The sequence below is a fragment of the Schistocerca gregaria genome, chromosome X (assembly GCF_023897955.1).
Source record: "Schistocerca gregaria isolate iqSchGreg1 chromosome X, iqSchGreg1.2, whole genome shotgun sequence".
NCBI lineage: Eukaryota > Metazoa > Arthropoda > Insecta > Orthoptera > Acrididae > Schistocerca > Schistocerca gregaria.
The window spans coordinates 196671479-196691259 of NC_064931.1; the positions used below are offsets into that span (position 1 = coordinate 196671479).

A 19781-nucleotide genomic window follows, 5' to 3' on the forward strand; every position below is an offset into this window, starting at 1 on the left:
ACCTCAGTCGATTATGCTAGCGCAATGAAATATCAGTTTCCCGAGCGTCAGTTGTTTTACACGAATGACGTTTTCCTGGCTCGTCCGTACGATGAGAGTATCCATATCTTTGCAGTTTTTTTAACAAAGGAAGAAAATATTTCCTTATGGATGTTAGTGAATTCGTAAGGACATGGAAGGGGAAGAGAGTGTTCAAGTTGACACGTTCAAATTTTTTACCACGCCAATTAGTGCTTGCAGTGTAGTTTTGTTACACACTCCTAGATCACTCGTGTTGTCAAAAAACACAGCACGAAGTGATCACCGGTGGAACCTTATTGCACTCCAACATTTTGATTACTTGTAATGGCCAGAAAACTTCCGAGTTACATAAGACACATTCCTAATCGTGGGCACAGAACTAGCTTATGTATTGTCAACAGCTATTTATGGAGTACCAGAGGCTTGGTACTAAAAAAGGGGGTGAGTTTAACGATTAATAAATTAGCTAGCTGCGGAAGACATAGGATTGTTGCTACGTATTTCGATTTTATCAGTTCGGCAAACGTACCAACACCTATGTATCTCTTTCGTACAATAAAAAAATGTGTTTCTCCTAAATTGTGTAAAGAAAATGAATAACTTTCTGCTCTAATGTTTTCTCCTTGCCTGTACTCTACAAAACAAAACAAAAAACAACAAAAAACGCTCTCGCCCACAATAACTAACATTCTAAAAGCAAGTAGTGACCTGATAACCCTACCGCAGCTTATGCGCGATAAATCGTGTTCAAAAATGGTACAAATGGCTCTGAGCACTATGGGACTCAACTGCTGTGGTCATCAGTCCCCTAGAACTTAGAACTACTTAGACATAACTAACCTAAGGACATCACACACATCCATGCCCGAGGCAGGATTCGAACCTGCGATCGTAGCAGTTGCACGGTTCCGGACTGCGCGCCTAGAACCGCGAGACCACTGCGGCCGGCATAAATCGTGTACTTGGGTCTAAAATCGGTTGTGGAAGCTGAAATTCGGCAGCGAAAACCGCATTTGTACAGCCGCTATTGGACAGTTTACATGAACAATCGGAGCCTATGTCGGAAAATCGTGTTACAGGAAACTGATAGCGGGGGAAGGGGGAGTGTAAATGTACTACATCAGAAGCTCTTGTCTAAATAAAGCCCGAGAGATGAGCGTGGTGGATCAGGAACCCCAGGTGCGTGTCATAGCTCAAAAACTACTAACTCCTTCCCTACGAATTAGGAATATTGATGCAGGACGTCATCAGTGTTCTCTGCACTTTCTCCCTCCCATCCCCTTAACCCCCCCTGCCCCCCCCCCCCCTGCTCGCTCTCAACGACCCGTTCTTGTGAAGACTCCGGGAGAAATTACATCACATGAATACTTGGAGCAGAGTTCTCTCTCTCTCTCTCTCTCTCTCTCTCTCTCTCTCTCCTCTCCCTCTCCCTCCCTCCCTCTCTCTCCCTCCCTCCCTGTCCTTCTCCCTCCCTGTCCTTCTCCCTCCCTCCCTCCCTCCCTCCCCTCCCCTCCCCCAACTGTCTGCGACATTGTCCAAAATGAGCGAAAAGAAAGAATCAGTGGACCGTGGAAAACTAGAAAAGCGCTATATATTCAGACGGATCACATTTATGTCTTTATGGACGTTGCGTACCGTGGAACTCACTACCGACGTCAGGTAGACACGGGGCAGGGTTGCGTACCGCACGCAAGCTGTAGAAGGTGATGCGATGTCGTATGAATGCAATAATTGCATTGCAATCGGTCTTTTCGTTGAGGTGGCTGCTACCATGAATAAGAATTGCCTTATCGAGCTACTGGACACCTACATTTTGGCGTATAACAGGCAACTTGTGGTGATCTTGATATTACGGATCCTGACTTTCTACATGACAATAAGCTAGGCTAAAACAGCGGCTTCACGACCTGGGGACGTTCAAGTCACACATCTTGAGTGTTCCGCGAAGTCCCCGAACTTGTACCCGACTGAAAATGTTTGGGAACGTCTGGAACAATTCGTCCAACGATAAAAACGTCACGTATGCAGTATGGTTTTACTGACCGGCTGGTGTAGAAGAAATGATTGATCATTGATTTCTTCTATATCCACAACGCTGTGTACTCCATGCCACACAGCTCTCAAACGCACGTGGAGGAAAGCTGTTTTTTCCTCTTGCGCGTAAGTAGAGCTCATAATCGGTCTGTCTACATGGTAATTTTTTCTTGTATTAGCGAAAAGTTCCTGATGAATTTTGGAAGAGTTCCGTAGCCGCTGCCACGGGCGCTTCTTCCATATTTCTTGCGTAATTTCTTACTAATATTAAACAATAAAGAAATCCCAATCTTCTCTTTTTTAACAAAATTTGAATTGAGCAAATAATTCTAGAAACTGAAGTTGGATCTTCCAAAATTTTCATAATCAGAAGATGTGTTCCTCACCGTCAGTCAACCCAATAGCGTAGAAACTGGATAACGCTGTTCCTTGCAGGTGCCTCTCAGCGCAAGTAGAGACACTCAAGGAAAAGCGTAGGTCCACTGCTGCATGTCCACAGTCTCATCGTCGCTGTTGAGAGCAGGCTCGCTTTGACATTACAATAAAACACAGCCGGAACATTTGACCGACAGGTAAGAGCTAGAGCGAGCCACATAGCCGGTTTTTCATGCTAGAAGCGTGCTTTCTGCCGGTTTTAACCTAAATCTGGAAGCAGAAACCACTTACACGAACCTTTAGAGCGCACCTGTATACGTCACAAGGCGAAAGTGCAACCTGTTACGACCTGCAGAGCTCGCCGTTATTTCTACCGGTCAGTGAACGTAAACAAAGTAGTGTCATTCTATAACTAGCAGTTGTAACATATAGTATAATCCTACATTGCGTAGGTGTTTTTCATTAATCAAACAGGTGCATATAGCATCGTCGGAACGGGTTACTGTTGTTCTAATAGCGTGTTTCCGTGTCCACAGATGACGCTTACATGAAACTGGCTATCGAGACAATGGAAGAACTGGACTGGTGCTTGGATCAACTTGAAACTATTCAGACTCATCGCTCCGTTTCTGACATGGCTTCACTGAAGGTAAGTACCTACTTCATCTCTTTCTTTTTTTTTCATATACCCATATTTACACAGCAGATCAGTCGTGAATTATGTAGTCACTCTATCTACTTATCACCTTTCTTTGCTAGAAGTCGGAAAGTAAACCCTGCCATTACCGACCACGTTAAAACTGTAGCGGTGGTGTTTCATACTAACAGTAAAATTCGCGATGTATTTTTAAATGCCAGTATCAAATCTTTCGGTTAGTATCAGGTCTTAACCCATCTCATCAGTGACAGCTGAAATTCTTTCTAAGACTTTAATGTAAAGGCTGTGAGTAGTCTGGACAACATTTGAAGCAGTAAAATATTCGGAGTCAGATAGCGCTTTAGGAAGAAAATTGCAATATAATGAATGTGTAGGAAATTAAAAGACCGCTTCGACATGAACCTCTTTTTTTTCTGTTCGTAGCTTGCTTCTCTTTGCGTCTAAGGACTGATGTGTCGTTGAAGACATATTTTGATTTCCATACGGCACCTTTCACATTACCCATACAAATAGACGTTTAAATTGGGAGCTATACGTCCAGCGTATACACTTGAACGGTCGTTTTTCCCCCGCAACTACTTTTGTCGATGCTTTTCTGCACGCTAGTATGGTATACCAACCAAGAAAGAGCGTACGTCGCAGCACCCTTTGAGCAGTTTGTTATATTACTCATCCGTCACAAATGCGGATCTTTGTAACAAGGGATGCACTCAGGAGGAATTAAACGCCAAGCTGATATGCTCATCTCAAGAATCTAGATGTTTACAAACAAAAACGATGCAGAATAACGAACTATAGTAATAATATGTTATGCCTTGCATGTAGAATTGTATTCCTATATTTAGTAAGCTAGCCATCGTGGTGGAACAAGACGTGATTACAGTTTTGCACAATCGCAGAACTCTGTTTCAACCTAGCTGAGCCGCATGTGACCTGCAATAAATCGAAGATTGTTATGAAATTTCAGTGTTCTCAAAAAATTAAGTTTTTATGGAATTTTCTCTACGTTACTCTTCTTTTTCAATGGTTATATTAGCAAGATACAGGCTTTATTTTACGTGGTTCCTATAACATCTCCAACGCTGGTGTCATTGAACATAGTCAGTGACTAGTGAACACACAATACTACTTACGTTGAGTAGTACGATGCTAACGTGCATGCATCAAAGAAACTTTCTGGCAGATTAAAACTGTTTGCCGGACCGAGACTCGAACTCGGGACCTTTGCCTTTCGCGGGCAAGTGCGTGCTCTACCAACTGAGCTACCCAAGTACGACACACGCCCCGTCCTCACAGCTTTGGAACGTAGGGGACGAGATACTGGCAGAAGTGAAGCTGTGAGGACGGGGCGTGAGTCGTGCTTGGGTAGCTCAGTTGGTAGAGCACTTGCCCGCGAAAGGCAAAGGTCCCGAGTTCGAGTCTCCGTCCGGCACACAGTTTTAATCTGCCAGGAAGTTTCAAATCAGCGCACACTCCGCTGCAGAGTGAAAATCTCATTCTGGAAAGTTTCAGAGGTCGGACATGAGTAACAGCTAACACTTCAGATCAGTGCCATTACAGCTGCACCAATACCATTTAGAGCAATTACTAACGGCCTACTCTTCGTCGAAATGATGTCTGGGAACCATAAAATCTCGAAATTTCAGGTTGCTTGGTTTTTTTCGTATGATTTCTGATGTATATACGTTAATCTCTTGCAATCTAAATCTGAAGTACAGACACATCTGGTATGACAACTCCTCTATTAAATATTCTTACGCAGACGTTACCTGAAAACGAGCTTGGAAATTGATTCATCTGATACTACTTCTCGCTTGCAGTAATCGATGATTTCCTTTAATGAGCCCGTCTGCTTAAAAGCTGCGAGCACCACAATGTTTTCACATGGAAGTTGGCTGGAAGCTACTTTCTATGCGTAAATCTTCTTTTTTGAATCGATCTGCATAATTCACTAGTTTCATCTTAAGCATGCAAACGTTATACGGAAACTTAAAATGTTGCTAACGAAAAATCACACCAGTTGTGTTTGTCTACCATTACTCTGTAATTAACTTAAACATTTGTTCTCTTCATACAACCGCTACATTTATCGCTGTTTATTTAGGACATATGTATTTCGAGCTTTGGGACTTCAGTGTCAACAACTGCAGTGTCATCTTTACCGATGGCAAACACAGCTCCGAAAGCTGGTTGTACAGCCTCTGCATACGTCTGCCTATCACAAGTTATGTTGCCCGCAGGGGGTATGTACCGGGTGATCAAAATGTCAGTATAAATTTGAAAACTTAATACACCACGGAATAATGTAGATAGAGAGGTAAAAATTGACACACATGCTTGGAATGACATGGGGTTTAATTAGAACCACCCCATATTGCTAGACGCGTGAAAGATCTCTTGCGCGCATCGTTTGGTGGTGATCGTGTGCTCAGCCGCCACTTTCGTCATGCTTGGCCTCCCAGGTCCCCAGACCTCAGTCAGTGCGATGATTGGCTTTGGGGTTACCTGAAGTCGTAAGTGTATCGTGATCGACCGACATCTCTAGGGATGCTGAAAGACAACATCCGACGCCAGTGCCTCACCATAACTCCGGACGTACTTTACAGTGCTGTTCACAACATTATTCCTCGACTACAGCTATTGTTGAGGAATGATGGTGGACATATTGAACATTTCCTATAAAGAACATAATCTTTGCTTTGTCTCACTTTGTTGTGCTAATTATTGCTATTCTGATCAGATGAAGCGCCATCTGTCGGACATTTTTAGAACTTTTGTATTTTTTTGGTTCTAATAAAACCCCCTGTCATTCCAAGCATGTGTGTCAATTTGTACCTCTCAATCTACATTATTCCGTGATTTATTCAGTTTTCAAATTTATACTGACTTTTTGATCACCCGGTACATAGATATGCTAGCCAGCGCACGTTGTTGTATACTGCATGGTATTGTTCACATACAGTCCTGATCGTATTCACTCAGTGTACCAGAGGTTTTAATCCAATACCATATAAGTTTCGAGACAAAATCGGAACTGAATTAGACACTTTCAAAAGAAATATACTTTTATGGCGATTGTCCTGTGAAAGAAAGACAGGTTATGGGACTTGATAATACCTGTAAAATAGCAACCAGGAGAAACACGTGCAATCTGAAATTTTAGCATTTCTTCTTAGTAGTGGTTAGATCTGCTCCCTGTCCACTACAATTTATTCTTCCGTCCTTGGCGTGAAATAGTTGTCGACACTACACCCCGCCTCCCTCCGTTTCTAATAATAATAAACCCTTGGAAAAACCTATTGGTCCTGGGTATGTGAACAGGCATCAATATCAATTCAATTCACGCGATCAGGCCCAGAGGACCGCGCGCCACCACAGTTAGAGCTCTCCATCCGTCTCTGTCTTCTGCTGTCTGTCTCCAGTTTTCCGTGACTCCCAGCTGCAACAGGTCTTCTCTCACTCCATCGATCCACCTCTTTCTAGATCTTCCCACTGGTCTGCTGCCTGACGGGATCCAGTCCATTGTAATTTTGGTCCATCTTGTTGCCTCCATTCTAACAACATGTCCAGCCCATTGCAGTCTTTTGTTTCTCGTCACTCCCAAGATGTTAGGCTCCTTGTACAGCTCTTCTAATTCAGTGTTATGACGTCTTCTCCATTCTCCATTCTCCAGTAGTCTGATCTCTGACTGCTCCAAATATTTTCCTGAGGACTTTCCTTTCAAATTTTAGCAGTCGCTTAAGGTCTTGTTTCCGAGTGCTCCAGGTTTGAGAACCATAAAGTACTACTGGCATTATTAATGTCTTATACAACCGTAGCTTTAGCTGTTAAGAGACACTTCTACATTTTAATATAGGTTCTAGAGAGTGATAGTATCTGTTTCCCGCCTGCAGTCGTGCTTTTATCTCTGCTTCAGTTGATGTTACTTCTGTAAAAAGTGATCCAAGGTATTTGAATTCTTTCACATGTTTATACCTGGTGTTGTTCACAATTAAATCTTGAGAGTTCTGGATCTTTCTTCCTATGGTCATATACTGTCTTTTCAGAGCTAATTTGTAGACCGATCCTAGCTGCCAATAACTCCAAGGTCTGGATACTTCTCTTCAGATCTTCTTGTGTGCATGCTAATAGTGCAATGTCGTCTGCATAGGCCAGATATGTAATGTGTTCATTACTAATTTGAATGCCCTTGATGTTTTCTTTGTTGAAATCCCGCATTACCTTCTCAAGGGCCAGCTTGAAGAGGACAGGTGATAGCCCATCTCCTTGGCGTAACCCTGTTACAACTTGGAAGCTTTCTGTCATTTGATTGCCTACCTTAACCTTAAGTTTTGTGTCATTTAGGCATACCTCTACCAGTTTGACCAACTTCTTTGGTATACCAAACTCTGTCATAGTTCTAATCAGGCTAGGCCTATGTATACTGTCGTAAGCCTTCTTGAAGTCTACAAACAGGAGATGTATCTCTCGTCCGTATTAGTACATTTTTTCACAGACCTGTTTTAGGACAAAAATCTGGTCCGTGGTTGATCGCCCTGCCTGGAAACCTCCTTGGTATTCTCCAATTATGTCTGTTGCTAGAGGTTTTATTCGTTCTAATAGGCAGTTGGAGAAGATCTTATAACAGGTGTTGAGCAGCGCTATGCCCCTGTAGTTGTCACATACGGATTTGTCTTTCTTTTTGTATATGGGGCATATCACAGCTACCTTCCGTTCCTCTGTTATTTCATGTTTTACCCAAATTTGCTCGATTAGCTTGTGGATTTTGAAACAGAGGATTTCGTCTCCAGCCTTGAGAAGTTCAGCAGGAATACCGTCCTCACCTGGACTTTTACCATTCTTAAGGTTTTTAATCTGGTTCCTTATCTCTTCAATGTTGGGTGGAGGATATTCTGGGTCTACTGTTACTGATTCATCAAACTCAAGTAGTTCGGTTGTTTCATCAGAGTTTAGTAATTCTCTGAAGTATTCCATCCATCTTCTTCCAATTTTTTGATCTTCTGTTAACATTCTTCCATTGGCATCTTTTATGAATCTGTGTTGATGGCATGTCCCTCCTTTAAAACTTTTCACTTTTCTATAAAGTTCTTTATTCCTATTTCCATGAAAGTCTTAAAAATCGCACGGAGTCAAAACAGTCACGTATCTATGAGTTTGCATGCACGCATAACGGGCTGAAACTTTCTCATTTGCAATTTGTACGTTAAAAGGACATTAAAACTGTGTGATGGGCCTGGACTAGAATCTTTGCATTGCACATGTTGCTCTATCATACACTCCTGGAAATGGAAAAAAGAACACATTGACACCGGTGTGTCAGACCCACCATACTTGCTCCGTACACTGCGAGAGGGCTGTATAAGCAATGATCACACGCACGGCACAGCGGACACACCAGGAACCGCGGTGTTGGCCGTCGAATGGCGCTAGCTGCGCAGCATTTGTGCACCGCCGCCGTCAGTGTCAGCCAGTTTGCCGTGGCATACGGAGCTCCATCGCAGTCTTTAACACTGGTAGCATGCCGCGACAGCGTGGACGTGAACCGTATGTGCAGTTGACGGACTTTGAGCGAGGGCGTATAGTGGGCATGCGGGAGGCCGGGTGGACGTACCGCCGAATCGCTCAACACGTGGGGCGTGAGGTCTCCACAGTACATCGATGTTGTCGCCAGTGGTCGGCGGAAGGTGCACGTGCCCGTCGACCTGGGACCGGACCGCAGCGACGCACGGATACACGCCAAGACCGTAGGATCCTACGCAGTGCCATAGGGGACCGCACCGCCACTTCCCAGCAAATTAGGGACACTGTTGCTCCTGGGGTATCGGCGAGGACCATTCGCAACCGTCTCCATGAAGCTGGGCTACGGTCCCGCACACCGTTAGGCCGTCTTCCGCTCACGCCCCAACATCGTGCAGCCCGCCTCCAGTGTTGTCGCGACAGCCGTGAATGGAGGGACGAATGGAGACGTGTCGTCTTCAGCGATGAGAGTCGCTTCTGCCTTGGTGCCAATGATGGTCGTATGCGTGTTTGGCGCCGTGCAGGTGAGCGCCACAATCAGGACTGCATACGACCGAGGCACACAGGGCCAACACCCGGCATCATGGTGTGGGGAGCGATCTCCTACACTGGCCGTACACCTCTGGTGATCGTCGAGGGGACACTGAATAGTGCACGGTACATCCAAACCGTCATCGAACCCATCGCTCTACCATTCCTAGACCGGCAAGGGAACTTGCTGTTCCAACAGGACAATGCACGTCCGCATGTATCCCGTGCCACCCAACGTGCTCTAGAAGGTGTAAGTCAACTACCCTGGCCAGCAAGATCTCTGGATCTGTCCCCCATTGAGCATGTTTGGGACTGGATGAAGCGTCGTCTCACGCGGTCTGCACGTCCAGCACGAACGCTGGTCCAACTGAGGAGCCAGGTGGAAATGGCATGGCAAGCCGTTCCACAGGACTACATCCAGCATCTCTACGATCGTCTCCATGGGAGAATAGCAGCCTGCATTGCTGCGAAAGGTGGATATACACTGTACTAGTGCCGACATTGTGCATGCTCTGTTGCCTGTGTCTGTGTGCCTGTGGTTCTGTCAGTGTGATCATGTGATGTATCTGACCCCAGGAATGTGTCAATAAAGTTTTCCCTTCCTGGGACAATGAATTCACGGTGTTCTTATTTCAATTTCCAGGAGTGTATTATTGCCACACGGCCCGACGCAAAGCAGTCGTCTTCTCTAAGGGCAAAGGTCTGTGTTTAGTATCCCCTTTCAACAAGATTTTTGTTACCCGTCAGGAGATTTCATTTCTATTTTCATGTTATATGATAACAGAAATATGATAGCAAGGAATGATGCGGTTCATCCGCAGCTGCTAGTACTTTTCAGTTGACTTAATATTGAGGCGGCCTTAAGAGCTCGCTGAACTATTGTCGTGAGCCTTGTGATTGGTACAAGACGGATTACCGTTAGATACCTAAAAAATTAAATAGAAGGGCAAGTAGGCCCTTTTCGTTCATTTCCGTTTCATTATTTTAGTGAACAACAACAGCATGAAATTTGAACAGTTGTTTCAGTGAAATATCTATACGCGTTTTGCAGCTTCGTAATACAAGGTCATATTAATTACGTCACCGCTTGAAGGAAGGATGTAAGCAATAATGTCTGGATGCAGTGAAGATAAAATGTCTCTGGTGAATCATGAAGACAACGAAAGAAATCGTCAGAGCCTATCCACACTTCCAATCTCCATTACGTTTCCAAAAACACTCTGCAACAATCAAATACAACCTGTTTCGTTTGTGGAGACGCATGTTGCACATGATGTTCCTATTTAAACATTTACGCATGATAAAGCTGTCCATCCTAGATATTGTCTACAAGTAGGGCTCCGATGTATGTTCCCCTGAAACTTTGCGTTCCCCACAATCCCTGCAGCGCTTTAGCGAAACTGCCGACTATACAATGTTCGGTACTTCAGCGGAAGAAATTGAATTAATAAAAATCATTATTTCTAGCAGCTGGAAACGAGAATGTTACGTGATTGATGCGAGAACATGAAATACAGCTTTTTTCGCTGTCATTAAAAGCCAGTTCACCAGAAAGTAGATAATATGAATGAGTTATATTCAGCGAGCGAAGGACGTTGGAAAAACGTGTAAATCGTTTTCTAATTCTGCTGAATAACTTACAGACTTTATGGGAGAAAAAATTAATAATGAGTCATATGGTGTGGATTGTATTTGGAAAAAAGATAAAAATGGTGCTAACCTGTGAACACAGTATTAGCAGATGCTCGTAGCAGTTGGCGGAATGTGCGCTGTTTTGGAATCTGATTCACTACAGGTACAGGGCGACAATTATTGAACTATATGAAAAGAAGGTAAATTAGTTACAAACTACGGCCTACGTACACTTTATTGAACATGTAAACGTCACTACAGACATTTGGATTTAGGTTACAACATGTTCGATATGCCTGTCATCATTGGCGACGATGTGGCCAGGCGAACAGCGAAATTGTGCAATACCCACCGAAGTGTCGGAACGTTGATGCTGTCAATGACCTCCTGAATGGCTGTTTTCAGCTCAGCAATGGTTTTGGGGCTATTGCTGTACACCTTGTCTTTAATATAGCCCCACAAAAAGGTGTCGCATTTCTTCAGATCCGGGGAATATGGTGGCCAATCGAGGCCCATGCCAGTGGCCTCTGGGTACCCCAGGCCAGAATGCGGTCCCCAAAGTGCTCCTGCAGGGCATAAAAAACTCCCTTGCTTCGATGGGGTCTAGCTCTGTCTTGCACAGACCACATCTTGTGGGAACCAGGATCACTTTGGATGATGGGGATGAAATCATCTTCCAAAACCTTCATGCACCGTTCGGTAGTCACCGTGCCATCAAACTACACTCCTGGAAATTGAAATAAGAACACCGTGAATTCATTGTCCCAGGAAGGGGAAACTTTATTGGCACATTCCTGGGGTCAGATACATCACATGATCACACTGACAGAACCACAGGTACATAGACACAGGTAACAGAGCATGCACAATGTCGGCACTAGTACAGTGTATATCCACCTTTCGCAGCAATGCAGGCTGCTATTCTCCCATGGAGACGATCGTAGAGATGCTGGATGTAGTCCTGTGGAACGGCTTGCCATGCCATTTCCACCTGGCGCCTCAGTTGGACCAGCGTTCGTGCTGGACGTGCAGACCACGTGAGACGACGCTTCATCCAGTCCCAAACGTGCTCAATGGGGGACAGATCCGGAGATCTTGCTGGGCAGGGTAGTTGACTTACACCTTCTAGAGCACGTTGGGTGGCACGGGATACATGCGGACGTGCATTGTCCTGTTGGAACAGCAAGTTCCCTTGCCGGTCTAGGAATGGTAGAACGATGGGTTCGATGACGGTTTGGATGTACCGTGCACTATTCAGTGACCCCTCGACGATCACCAGAGGTGTACGGCCAGTGTAGGAGATCGGTCCCCACACCATGATGCCGGGTGTTGGCCCTGTGTGCCTCGGTCGTATGCAGTCCTGATTGTGGCGCTCACCTGCACGGCGCCAAACACGCATACGACCATCATTGGCACCAAGGCAGAAGCGACTCTCATCGCTGAAGACGACACGTCTCCATTCGTCCCTCCATTCACGCCTGTCGCGACACCACTGGAGGCGGGCTGCACGATGTTGGGGCGTGAGCGGAAGACGGCCTAACGGTGTGCGGGACCGTAGCCCAGCTTCATGGAGACGGTTGCGAATGGTCCTCGCCGATACCCCAGGAGCAACAGTGTCCCTAATTTGCTGGGAGGTGGCGGTGCGGTCCCCTACGGCACTGCGTAGGATCCTACGGTCTTGGCGTGCATCCGTGCGTCGCTGCGGTCCGGTCCCAGGTCGACGGGCACGTGCACCTTCCGCCGACCACTGGTGACAACATCGATGTACTGTGGAGACCTCACGCCCCACGTGTTGAGCAATTCGGCGGTACGTCCACCCGGCCTCCCGCATGCCCACTATACGCCCTCGCTCAAAGTCCGTCAACTGCACATACGGTTCACGTCCACGCTGTCGCGGCATGCTACCAGTGTTAAAGACTGCGATGGAGCCCCGTATGCCACGGCAAACTGGCTGACACTGACGGCGGCGGTGCACAAATGCTGCGCAGCTAGCGCCATTCGACGACCAACACCGCGGTTCCTGGTGTGTCCGTTGTGCCGTGCGTGTGATCATTGCTTGTACAGCCCTCTCGCAGTGTCCGGAGCAAGTATGGTGGGACTGACACACCGGTGTCAATGTGTTCTTTTTTTCACTTCCAGGAGTGTAATATCGCACCGATTATTCTGTGACTGGACGTTGCACACCTCACAGCTACCTGTTGAAGGTGAAGAGACTTCTCGATTGGGAAATGCGGATTCTCAGTCCCCGAAATGCGCCAATCTTGTTTATTGGCCTATCAAAATGAAAGTGGGCTTCATCGCTAAACCAAACGAGCATACGTATACTAATACCCATCATTCCCCGCGGCCAGCCGTGCAGTTCGGACCTCCTAACACAAATCGTTCAGAAGTTATCACGATTTTATTTCACATATTTCAATAATTGTCACCATGTAAGTACACTATTCAGAAAATGATTTTTCACACTTCCGCAACGCCAACATTAAATATCGACTTAAATCAGTATTACACAGTGACAAGTTTTCAGGGAAGTAAGAACAGCATCACGCGAGGTATAACACACACTATGTAAATTTATACTTCAATGGTAGCAGTCTACTCTAATACTTAGCGTGATTAAGACCGTTGTTGGAGGCAACTCCCAATTATCCTCTCTAAGACAACGAAAAATTTATAAAGGTAATAAATTAACTTACAGGATGTTTTAAAACACTTTTAATGGGAGCAGGCTTATTTGTTACTTGGAATGCAACCACCATGCAAGGTGTGAGTTTTCGTAATGTATTTTATATCTCCCTGTGATGATGGTCTTTGTTCCATTAAGAGTTATCACTGTGTCGTGGTGACATGAATCGATACTACATATTGCTGTCGCGGAACTACTAAAACAAATGATTTTTGTATATACAGTATGCACGAACGCTCTGGTAACACCGTTTTCTCAGGCCCACATTCACTTTTGTTATCTGAAATAGGACTCGCAGTAAAATTATCGAAATGTAAACCACTACAAGATTTACATCATCATCATCCCCCTTAATCTATTATGACTTGCATAGCGACCATTTACCCAAAGCAAAACCTTTGTAGTGCCACGTAGCATAAATATCACAGAAACTTCGTTCACTACCCCCAAGAAACTCACTTTGACGCGCCGACGGAGGCCACGCAGTAATTACGGCAGTGGTCTTGTACGCTGGACTAGCAGAATTTAAATCACCGATCGGCAGTCCCGACATAGGTTTTATGTGATTTTCCCTACATTGTCTGATTTGAACACTGGAGTGACCACTGTCCCAGGAACACGGCCATATACTTCCTGTGTCCTTGTTACGTCCGGGATACTCATCCGTCTCTAACGACCTCGCGTCGAGGGGACCTGAAACAAACCGTTCTTTAGTTCGTCAGATGTGCCGGTATCTCTGCCTCAGCATTCGCTAAGTACGGGATACTTAAGAATACTGCAACAGTGCAGCTCTCAACGAAATTAATGTCGACTGTTTGGAAGTATCATGTAACACACAGCGGACGCACATGGTCCGTAGCGCCGAGAACCAAAGTGTGGGTGAAATTAAGTGATCAAGGAAATAAATGTTCTGCTTGCACCTGTTCGTTAGTCAAAAAATGGCTCTGAGGACTATGGGACTTAACATCTATGGTCATCAGTCCCCGAGAACTTAGAACTACTTAAACCTAACTAACCTAAGGACATCACACAACACCCAGTCATCACGAGGCAGAGAAAATCCCTGACCCCGCCGGGAATCGAACCCGGGAACCCGGCCGTGGGAAGCGAGAACGCTACCGCACGACCGCGAGCTGCGGACGTTCGTTAGTCGTACTACATATATGATAGATGTCGGAATACACGTTGCATCATCAGATGTGTCTGGGAAACCAGTCACATGGTTTGTGATTCAGCGAAACAGGTCGTTACGCGGACGACAACCACCAGTATCTTGCCGTTCTGATTTAGCAAGAAGGTAAAATCAGTCTTGCTGGACACCAGTGGTTCTCACGTGTCCATGCATGGACGTATTTTATTGTATCTTCATAGATGCCATTGTTTCCCAGATACCTTTCGGAATGGAGTTTGTATTCTGAAACGATCATGTACGAGGGGACTTCAGAACGTACACTCCTGGAAATGGAAAAAAGAACACATTCTCACCGGTGTGTCAGACCCACCATACTTGCTCCGGACACTGCGAGAGGGCTGTACAAGCAATGATCACACGCACGGCACAGCGGACACACCAGGAACCGCGGTGTCGGCCGTCGAATGGCGCTAGCTGCGCAGCATTTGTGCACCGCCGCCGTCAGTGTCAGCCAGTTTGCCGTGGCATACGGAGCTTCATCGCAGTCTTTAACACTGGTAGCATGCCGCGACAGCGTGGACGTGAACCGTATGTGCAGTTGACGGACTTTGAGCGAGGGTGTGTAGTGGGCATGCGGGAGGCCGGGTGGACGTACCGAAGAATTGCTCAACACGTGGGGCGTGAGGTCTCCACAGTACATCGATGTTGTCGCCAGTGGTCGGCGGAAGGTGCACATGCCCGTCGACCTGGGACCGGACCGCAGCGACGCACGGATGCACGCCAAGACCGTAGGATCCTACGCAGTGCCGTAGGGGACCGCACCGCCACTTCCCAGCAAATTAGGGACACTGTTGCTCCTGGGGTATCGGCGAGGACCATTCGCAACCGTCTCCATGAAGCTGGGCTACGGTCCCGCACACCGTTAGGCCGTCTTCCGCTCACGCCCCAACATCGTGCAGCCCGCCTCCAGTGATGTCGCGACAGGCGTGAATGGAGGGACGAATGGAGACGTGTCATCTTCAGCGATGAGAGTCGCTTCTGCCTTGGTGCCAATGATGGTCGTATGCGTGTTTGGCGCCGTGCAGGTGAGCGCCACAATCAGGACTGCATACGACCGAGGCACACAGGGCCAACAACCGGCATCATGGTGTGGGGAGCGATCTCCTACACTGGCCGTACACCTCTGGTGATAATCGAGGGGACACTGAATAGTGCAGGGTACATCTAAACCGTCATCGAACCCATCGTTCTACCATTCCTAGACCGGCAAGGGAACTTGCTGTTCCAACAGGACAATGCACGTCCGCATGCATCCCGTGCCACCCAACGTGCTCTAGAAGGTGTAAGTCAACTACCCTGGCCAGCAAGATCTCCGGATCTGTCCCCCGTTAAGCATGTTTGGGACTGGATGAAGCGTCGTCTCACGCGGTCTGCACGTCCAGCAGGAACGCTGGTCCAACTGAGGCGCCAGGTGGAAATGGCATGGCAAGCCGTTCCACCGGACTACATCCAGTATCTCTACGATCGTCTCCATGGGAGAATAGCAGCCTGCATTGCTGCGAAAGGTGGATATACACTGTACTAGTGCCGACATTGTGCATGCTCTTTTGCCTGTGTCTATGTGCCTGTGGTTCTGTCAGTGTGATCATGTGATGTATCTGACCCCAGGAATGTTTCAATAAAGTTTTCCCTTCCTGGGACAATGAATTCACGGTGTTCTTATTTCAATTTCCAGGAGTGTAAGTTCCACGCTAACAGTACCGTGCAACAAGAGTGGCGCATTGCCAGAAGAAAGTACATGTTCCCGGTTTCCTGCAGAGACAGGTATGCTGCGGTGCAGATAACGGGTACATCACAGTGTGGGATGGAAACGTAATCTGAAGTTGAAGAACACGGGATAAAATTCTTGTGTGCAAAACGCCTAATTTGCAAACAGGTTAGCCGTGAAATTCTCGCGGTTCAAAGTGGCTCTGGGCACTATGGGACTTAACATCTATGGTCATCAGTCCCCGAGAACTTAGAACTACCTAAACCTAACTAACCTAAGGACATCACACAACGCCCAGTCATCACGAGGCAGAGAAAAACCCTGACCTCGCCGGGAATCGAACCCGGGAACCCGGGCGCGGGAAGCGAGAACGCTACCACACGACCACGAGCTGCGGACAAATACAATTCTCGCGGAAACGGATCAAATGCAATGTCGCGTCCAAGTGTGTTGCTGTGGTGCCAAGATTTTGGCCAAGGGCGGACAGGCTTAGGGGATGCTGAACTGAGAGGAAGAACATCAACATCGACCGCAGACAATGCCTAGGCAATCTAGGAACTGATTCGCAGCGATCGGTGATTTTTTGCAACGATGCAGACGTTCGCACTTCGGTCCTCGAATGAATCGTCGATGAAGGAGGCGGTTTCTGTCGTCGATGAATTGGATAACTGAAGGAACATTCCGACGGTATACTGTTATGTAGCCGCGTCACTTTGAAGCGCAAAACTGAATTCAGTAAAAGTTAATTGGCTTGCCAACAATATGCAGCTTACTTTTTGAAATTCCCTCGTATGTTGCGTGAATGATCAACACCAATAATGTGCAGCCTATCTTTCACATTGTAAACTAGATTGCGGCTTTGCGCCTCGGAGATACCACCGTCGAAACGATGGAGAGACTAAACTATGTCATGTGTGTCAAAACTATAACACATGTATGTCATTGGTAACTAACCAATGAAACTATCGATGAGTCGTGTGCGTTTGTTTAGCTACGAAATCTGATGATCGTCTTTATACAGATAAAAGTAGACTTACCGTACAGTTTGGCACACATTTGTTGCACGGCGGCCCTTCCCCTCTACCCTTTCCATTTCCACCGGCACATTCTCTGCCAGTTCCATCCTCTCTCTCTCTCTCTCTCTCTCTCTCTCTCTCTCTCTCTCTCTCTCTCTCGTATCTCGTTTCCTTCTCGCTTGTCAGGGCGTCCTTTGGCTGTTGTATATGCGTGGGCTGTTTGTCTGGGGCGCATAGCGAGCACTTGATATTAGAGCGGAGATGAGCACGGCGTGCGAATTGAAGTGCGCGCCCGAGGTCTTCGCGCATGCGCGGACGCACACGACGGCGAACCGCCTGCGGGGGCGGAGGAGGCAGTCATCGTGCAGCCTGCACCATTGCCATCTTGCTTTTATGCGCGCTGTGCCGTTTTCAGCGGGGTGCAGTTCGAGCTCTCGTAGTTATTGTCACTATCACTAGCATATGGGACCTGCGTTTGTTGCCTTCTCGTGGTATTCTTTGCCCCTCTACGAGTTCCTTCCCGTAAAGTAGCTGGAGGTACAGGCGTACACAGGATAAAACAGGGCACAGTAGACATGACTGGATAACAAAGAAAAATTGTTCCATCACAATCTAGTAATTAGGTGTCGAAGCCGGTTGGCGACCTCTCACGTGATGTTCGAATGGGGGGATACGAACCCTGCGTCCCATGGAACGTCGTATAAGGTTTCATTAATCACCCTACCCAAATTCCGCAACTTACCCTTCGGGTAGAAGAGCGCTGACATACATATTAAGACAGACGAGTTCCTTGAGCTTAGGAGAACGATGAGTGAGAAAGTTTTGATTCTCTCTCTACTCGTAACGTTTTCATATTTGTACGTGACTTGGGAATAACACAGACTTTTTGATCGGCTGAATAGTGTCCAATAACTTTCTGTCCCAAAAATTGACAAGTTAACTTCGGAAAGACAAAAGTGTTCAACCATAATAAAATTAAACGTTATCCTTTGCTTAAAAAAGTCTTCTGAATAAAATTAACTACAATTGAAGCTCGTTAGTAACCAGTAGTTTAGGAAAGTAGCATTTAAGCAAAAGAGCATTATTACGTTTTGTTACCAAATTCACAAAAATGTAAATTATTTTCTTTATATATCCTAACAGACAAAGTCAACGAAAAATCAGGTAATGTAAGATAAAAGAAAAAAAAGTATACAATTCACATTGTTCTGTTTAAACTCTTTTTCGTCATCCTTCTGCAAGTTAGAGTATTTAAGATGATAAGTTACCTTTCTGCAATTTTTTAATATAAATTTGATATTACTCTTTTAGTGTATCATTACTACACACCTACAATATGGGTTACCGCTGTGTTGTGGGAAGCGGTAGAGAAGAAATCGCAGGTGTGGTGCTGGATGCGGATTTCGGCTGTTGAATAGGTAAAAGTTTCGGGAAGCGTATAGATCGGTTTGAATCCTTGGGGAGAGAGAGAGAGAGAGAGAGAGAGAGAGAGAGAGAGAGAGAGAAATCAGTCAACTGTGGTCGAAAACATTCAGCGTCTTCCGGAAGTCGGTATCTGGTAATATACTGTAAAAATACTATGAGATGGAAATCATGTTAATGTGAATATAGGCTTCCTGTACGGAAGGAATGTGTTGCAGAAATCCCGACTCGTCTGAACTGGTGAAGTATCGAAGGGAGATGCGGGTATTCATTTTAAAAATTTCCTGAAAAAATTGCAGGAACCGGTTTTCGGTCAGTGAAGGGAGGATATGATGTGATCCCGCTCATCCTACTGACGTATGATACGAGATTACCTTAAATACAGAATGTACCGAAGTGACTTGTGTAAGTAGTAATTATTTACGCAGTCCGAATTGGATAGGGGGACAGTAGGTGAGAGTGAAAAAATACCCTTTGCAATACGCTTTAGCGATTTGCACAATTTCTGATGTGTTAATAGGATTTGAGACGGTTTTCAGTTTGAGACGATCTTTCACAAACATGAATAGCGCCAAAGACAATAGCTGCCCAGTTAAGGCAGCGTAGACTCCTTCCGTGGTAGGACGGTGATGAAATGTTGACTGCAAATATCCATCGAACTTTGTTCCGTTTTGTAACAGTCGTGTGCTTTGCAGTCTACGTTACTGGGATCATTGTGCAGCATGTCTCAAATACTGAGAGACAAGTGACATCGACGACTTCTTTTTCATTCCGTACTGAGAAAGGCTGCACTTTTTCGCCTGGTGTCTTGCACATGACACACCGAGCGAAGGGGCGTAGCGGTAAGAATGGTCTTTATGAAAAGGACATAGCTGATCTTCTTCCCCGTCCCAGCTTGTGCGTCGTCATTAACGATTTCGTCGTCGACGAGACGTAAAACAGTAATTTGTTTCGTGACATGTCATAAAGTCTGTGATATTCAAATACCT

The 19781-nt window shown here is 46.0% G+C and overlaps 1 protein-coding gene across 1 annotated transcript in view; it reads left to right on the plus strand.

The window, feature by feature from the left end:
- The window catches only part of LOC126297841 (cAMP-specific 3',5'-cyclic phosphodiesterase-like), a 1751676-nt gene that overhangs the window by 1467190 nt on the left and 264705 nt on the right, over positions 1-19781 (plus strand). Inside the window, exon 7 of the mRNA XM_049989093.1 lies at positions 2967-3079. Within this exon, the coding sequence (XP_049845050.1) occupies positions 2967-3079 (113 nt within the window). The remainder of the gene's footprint in view (positions 1-2966; positions 3080-19781) is intronic.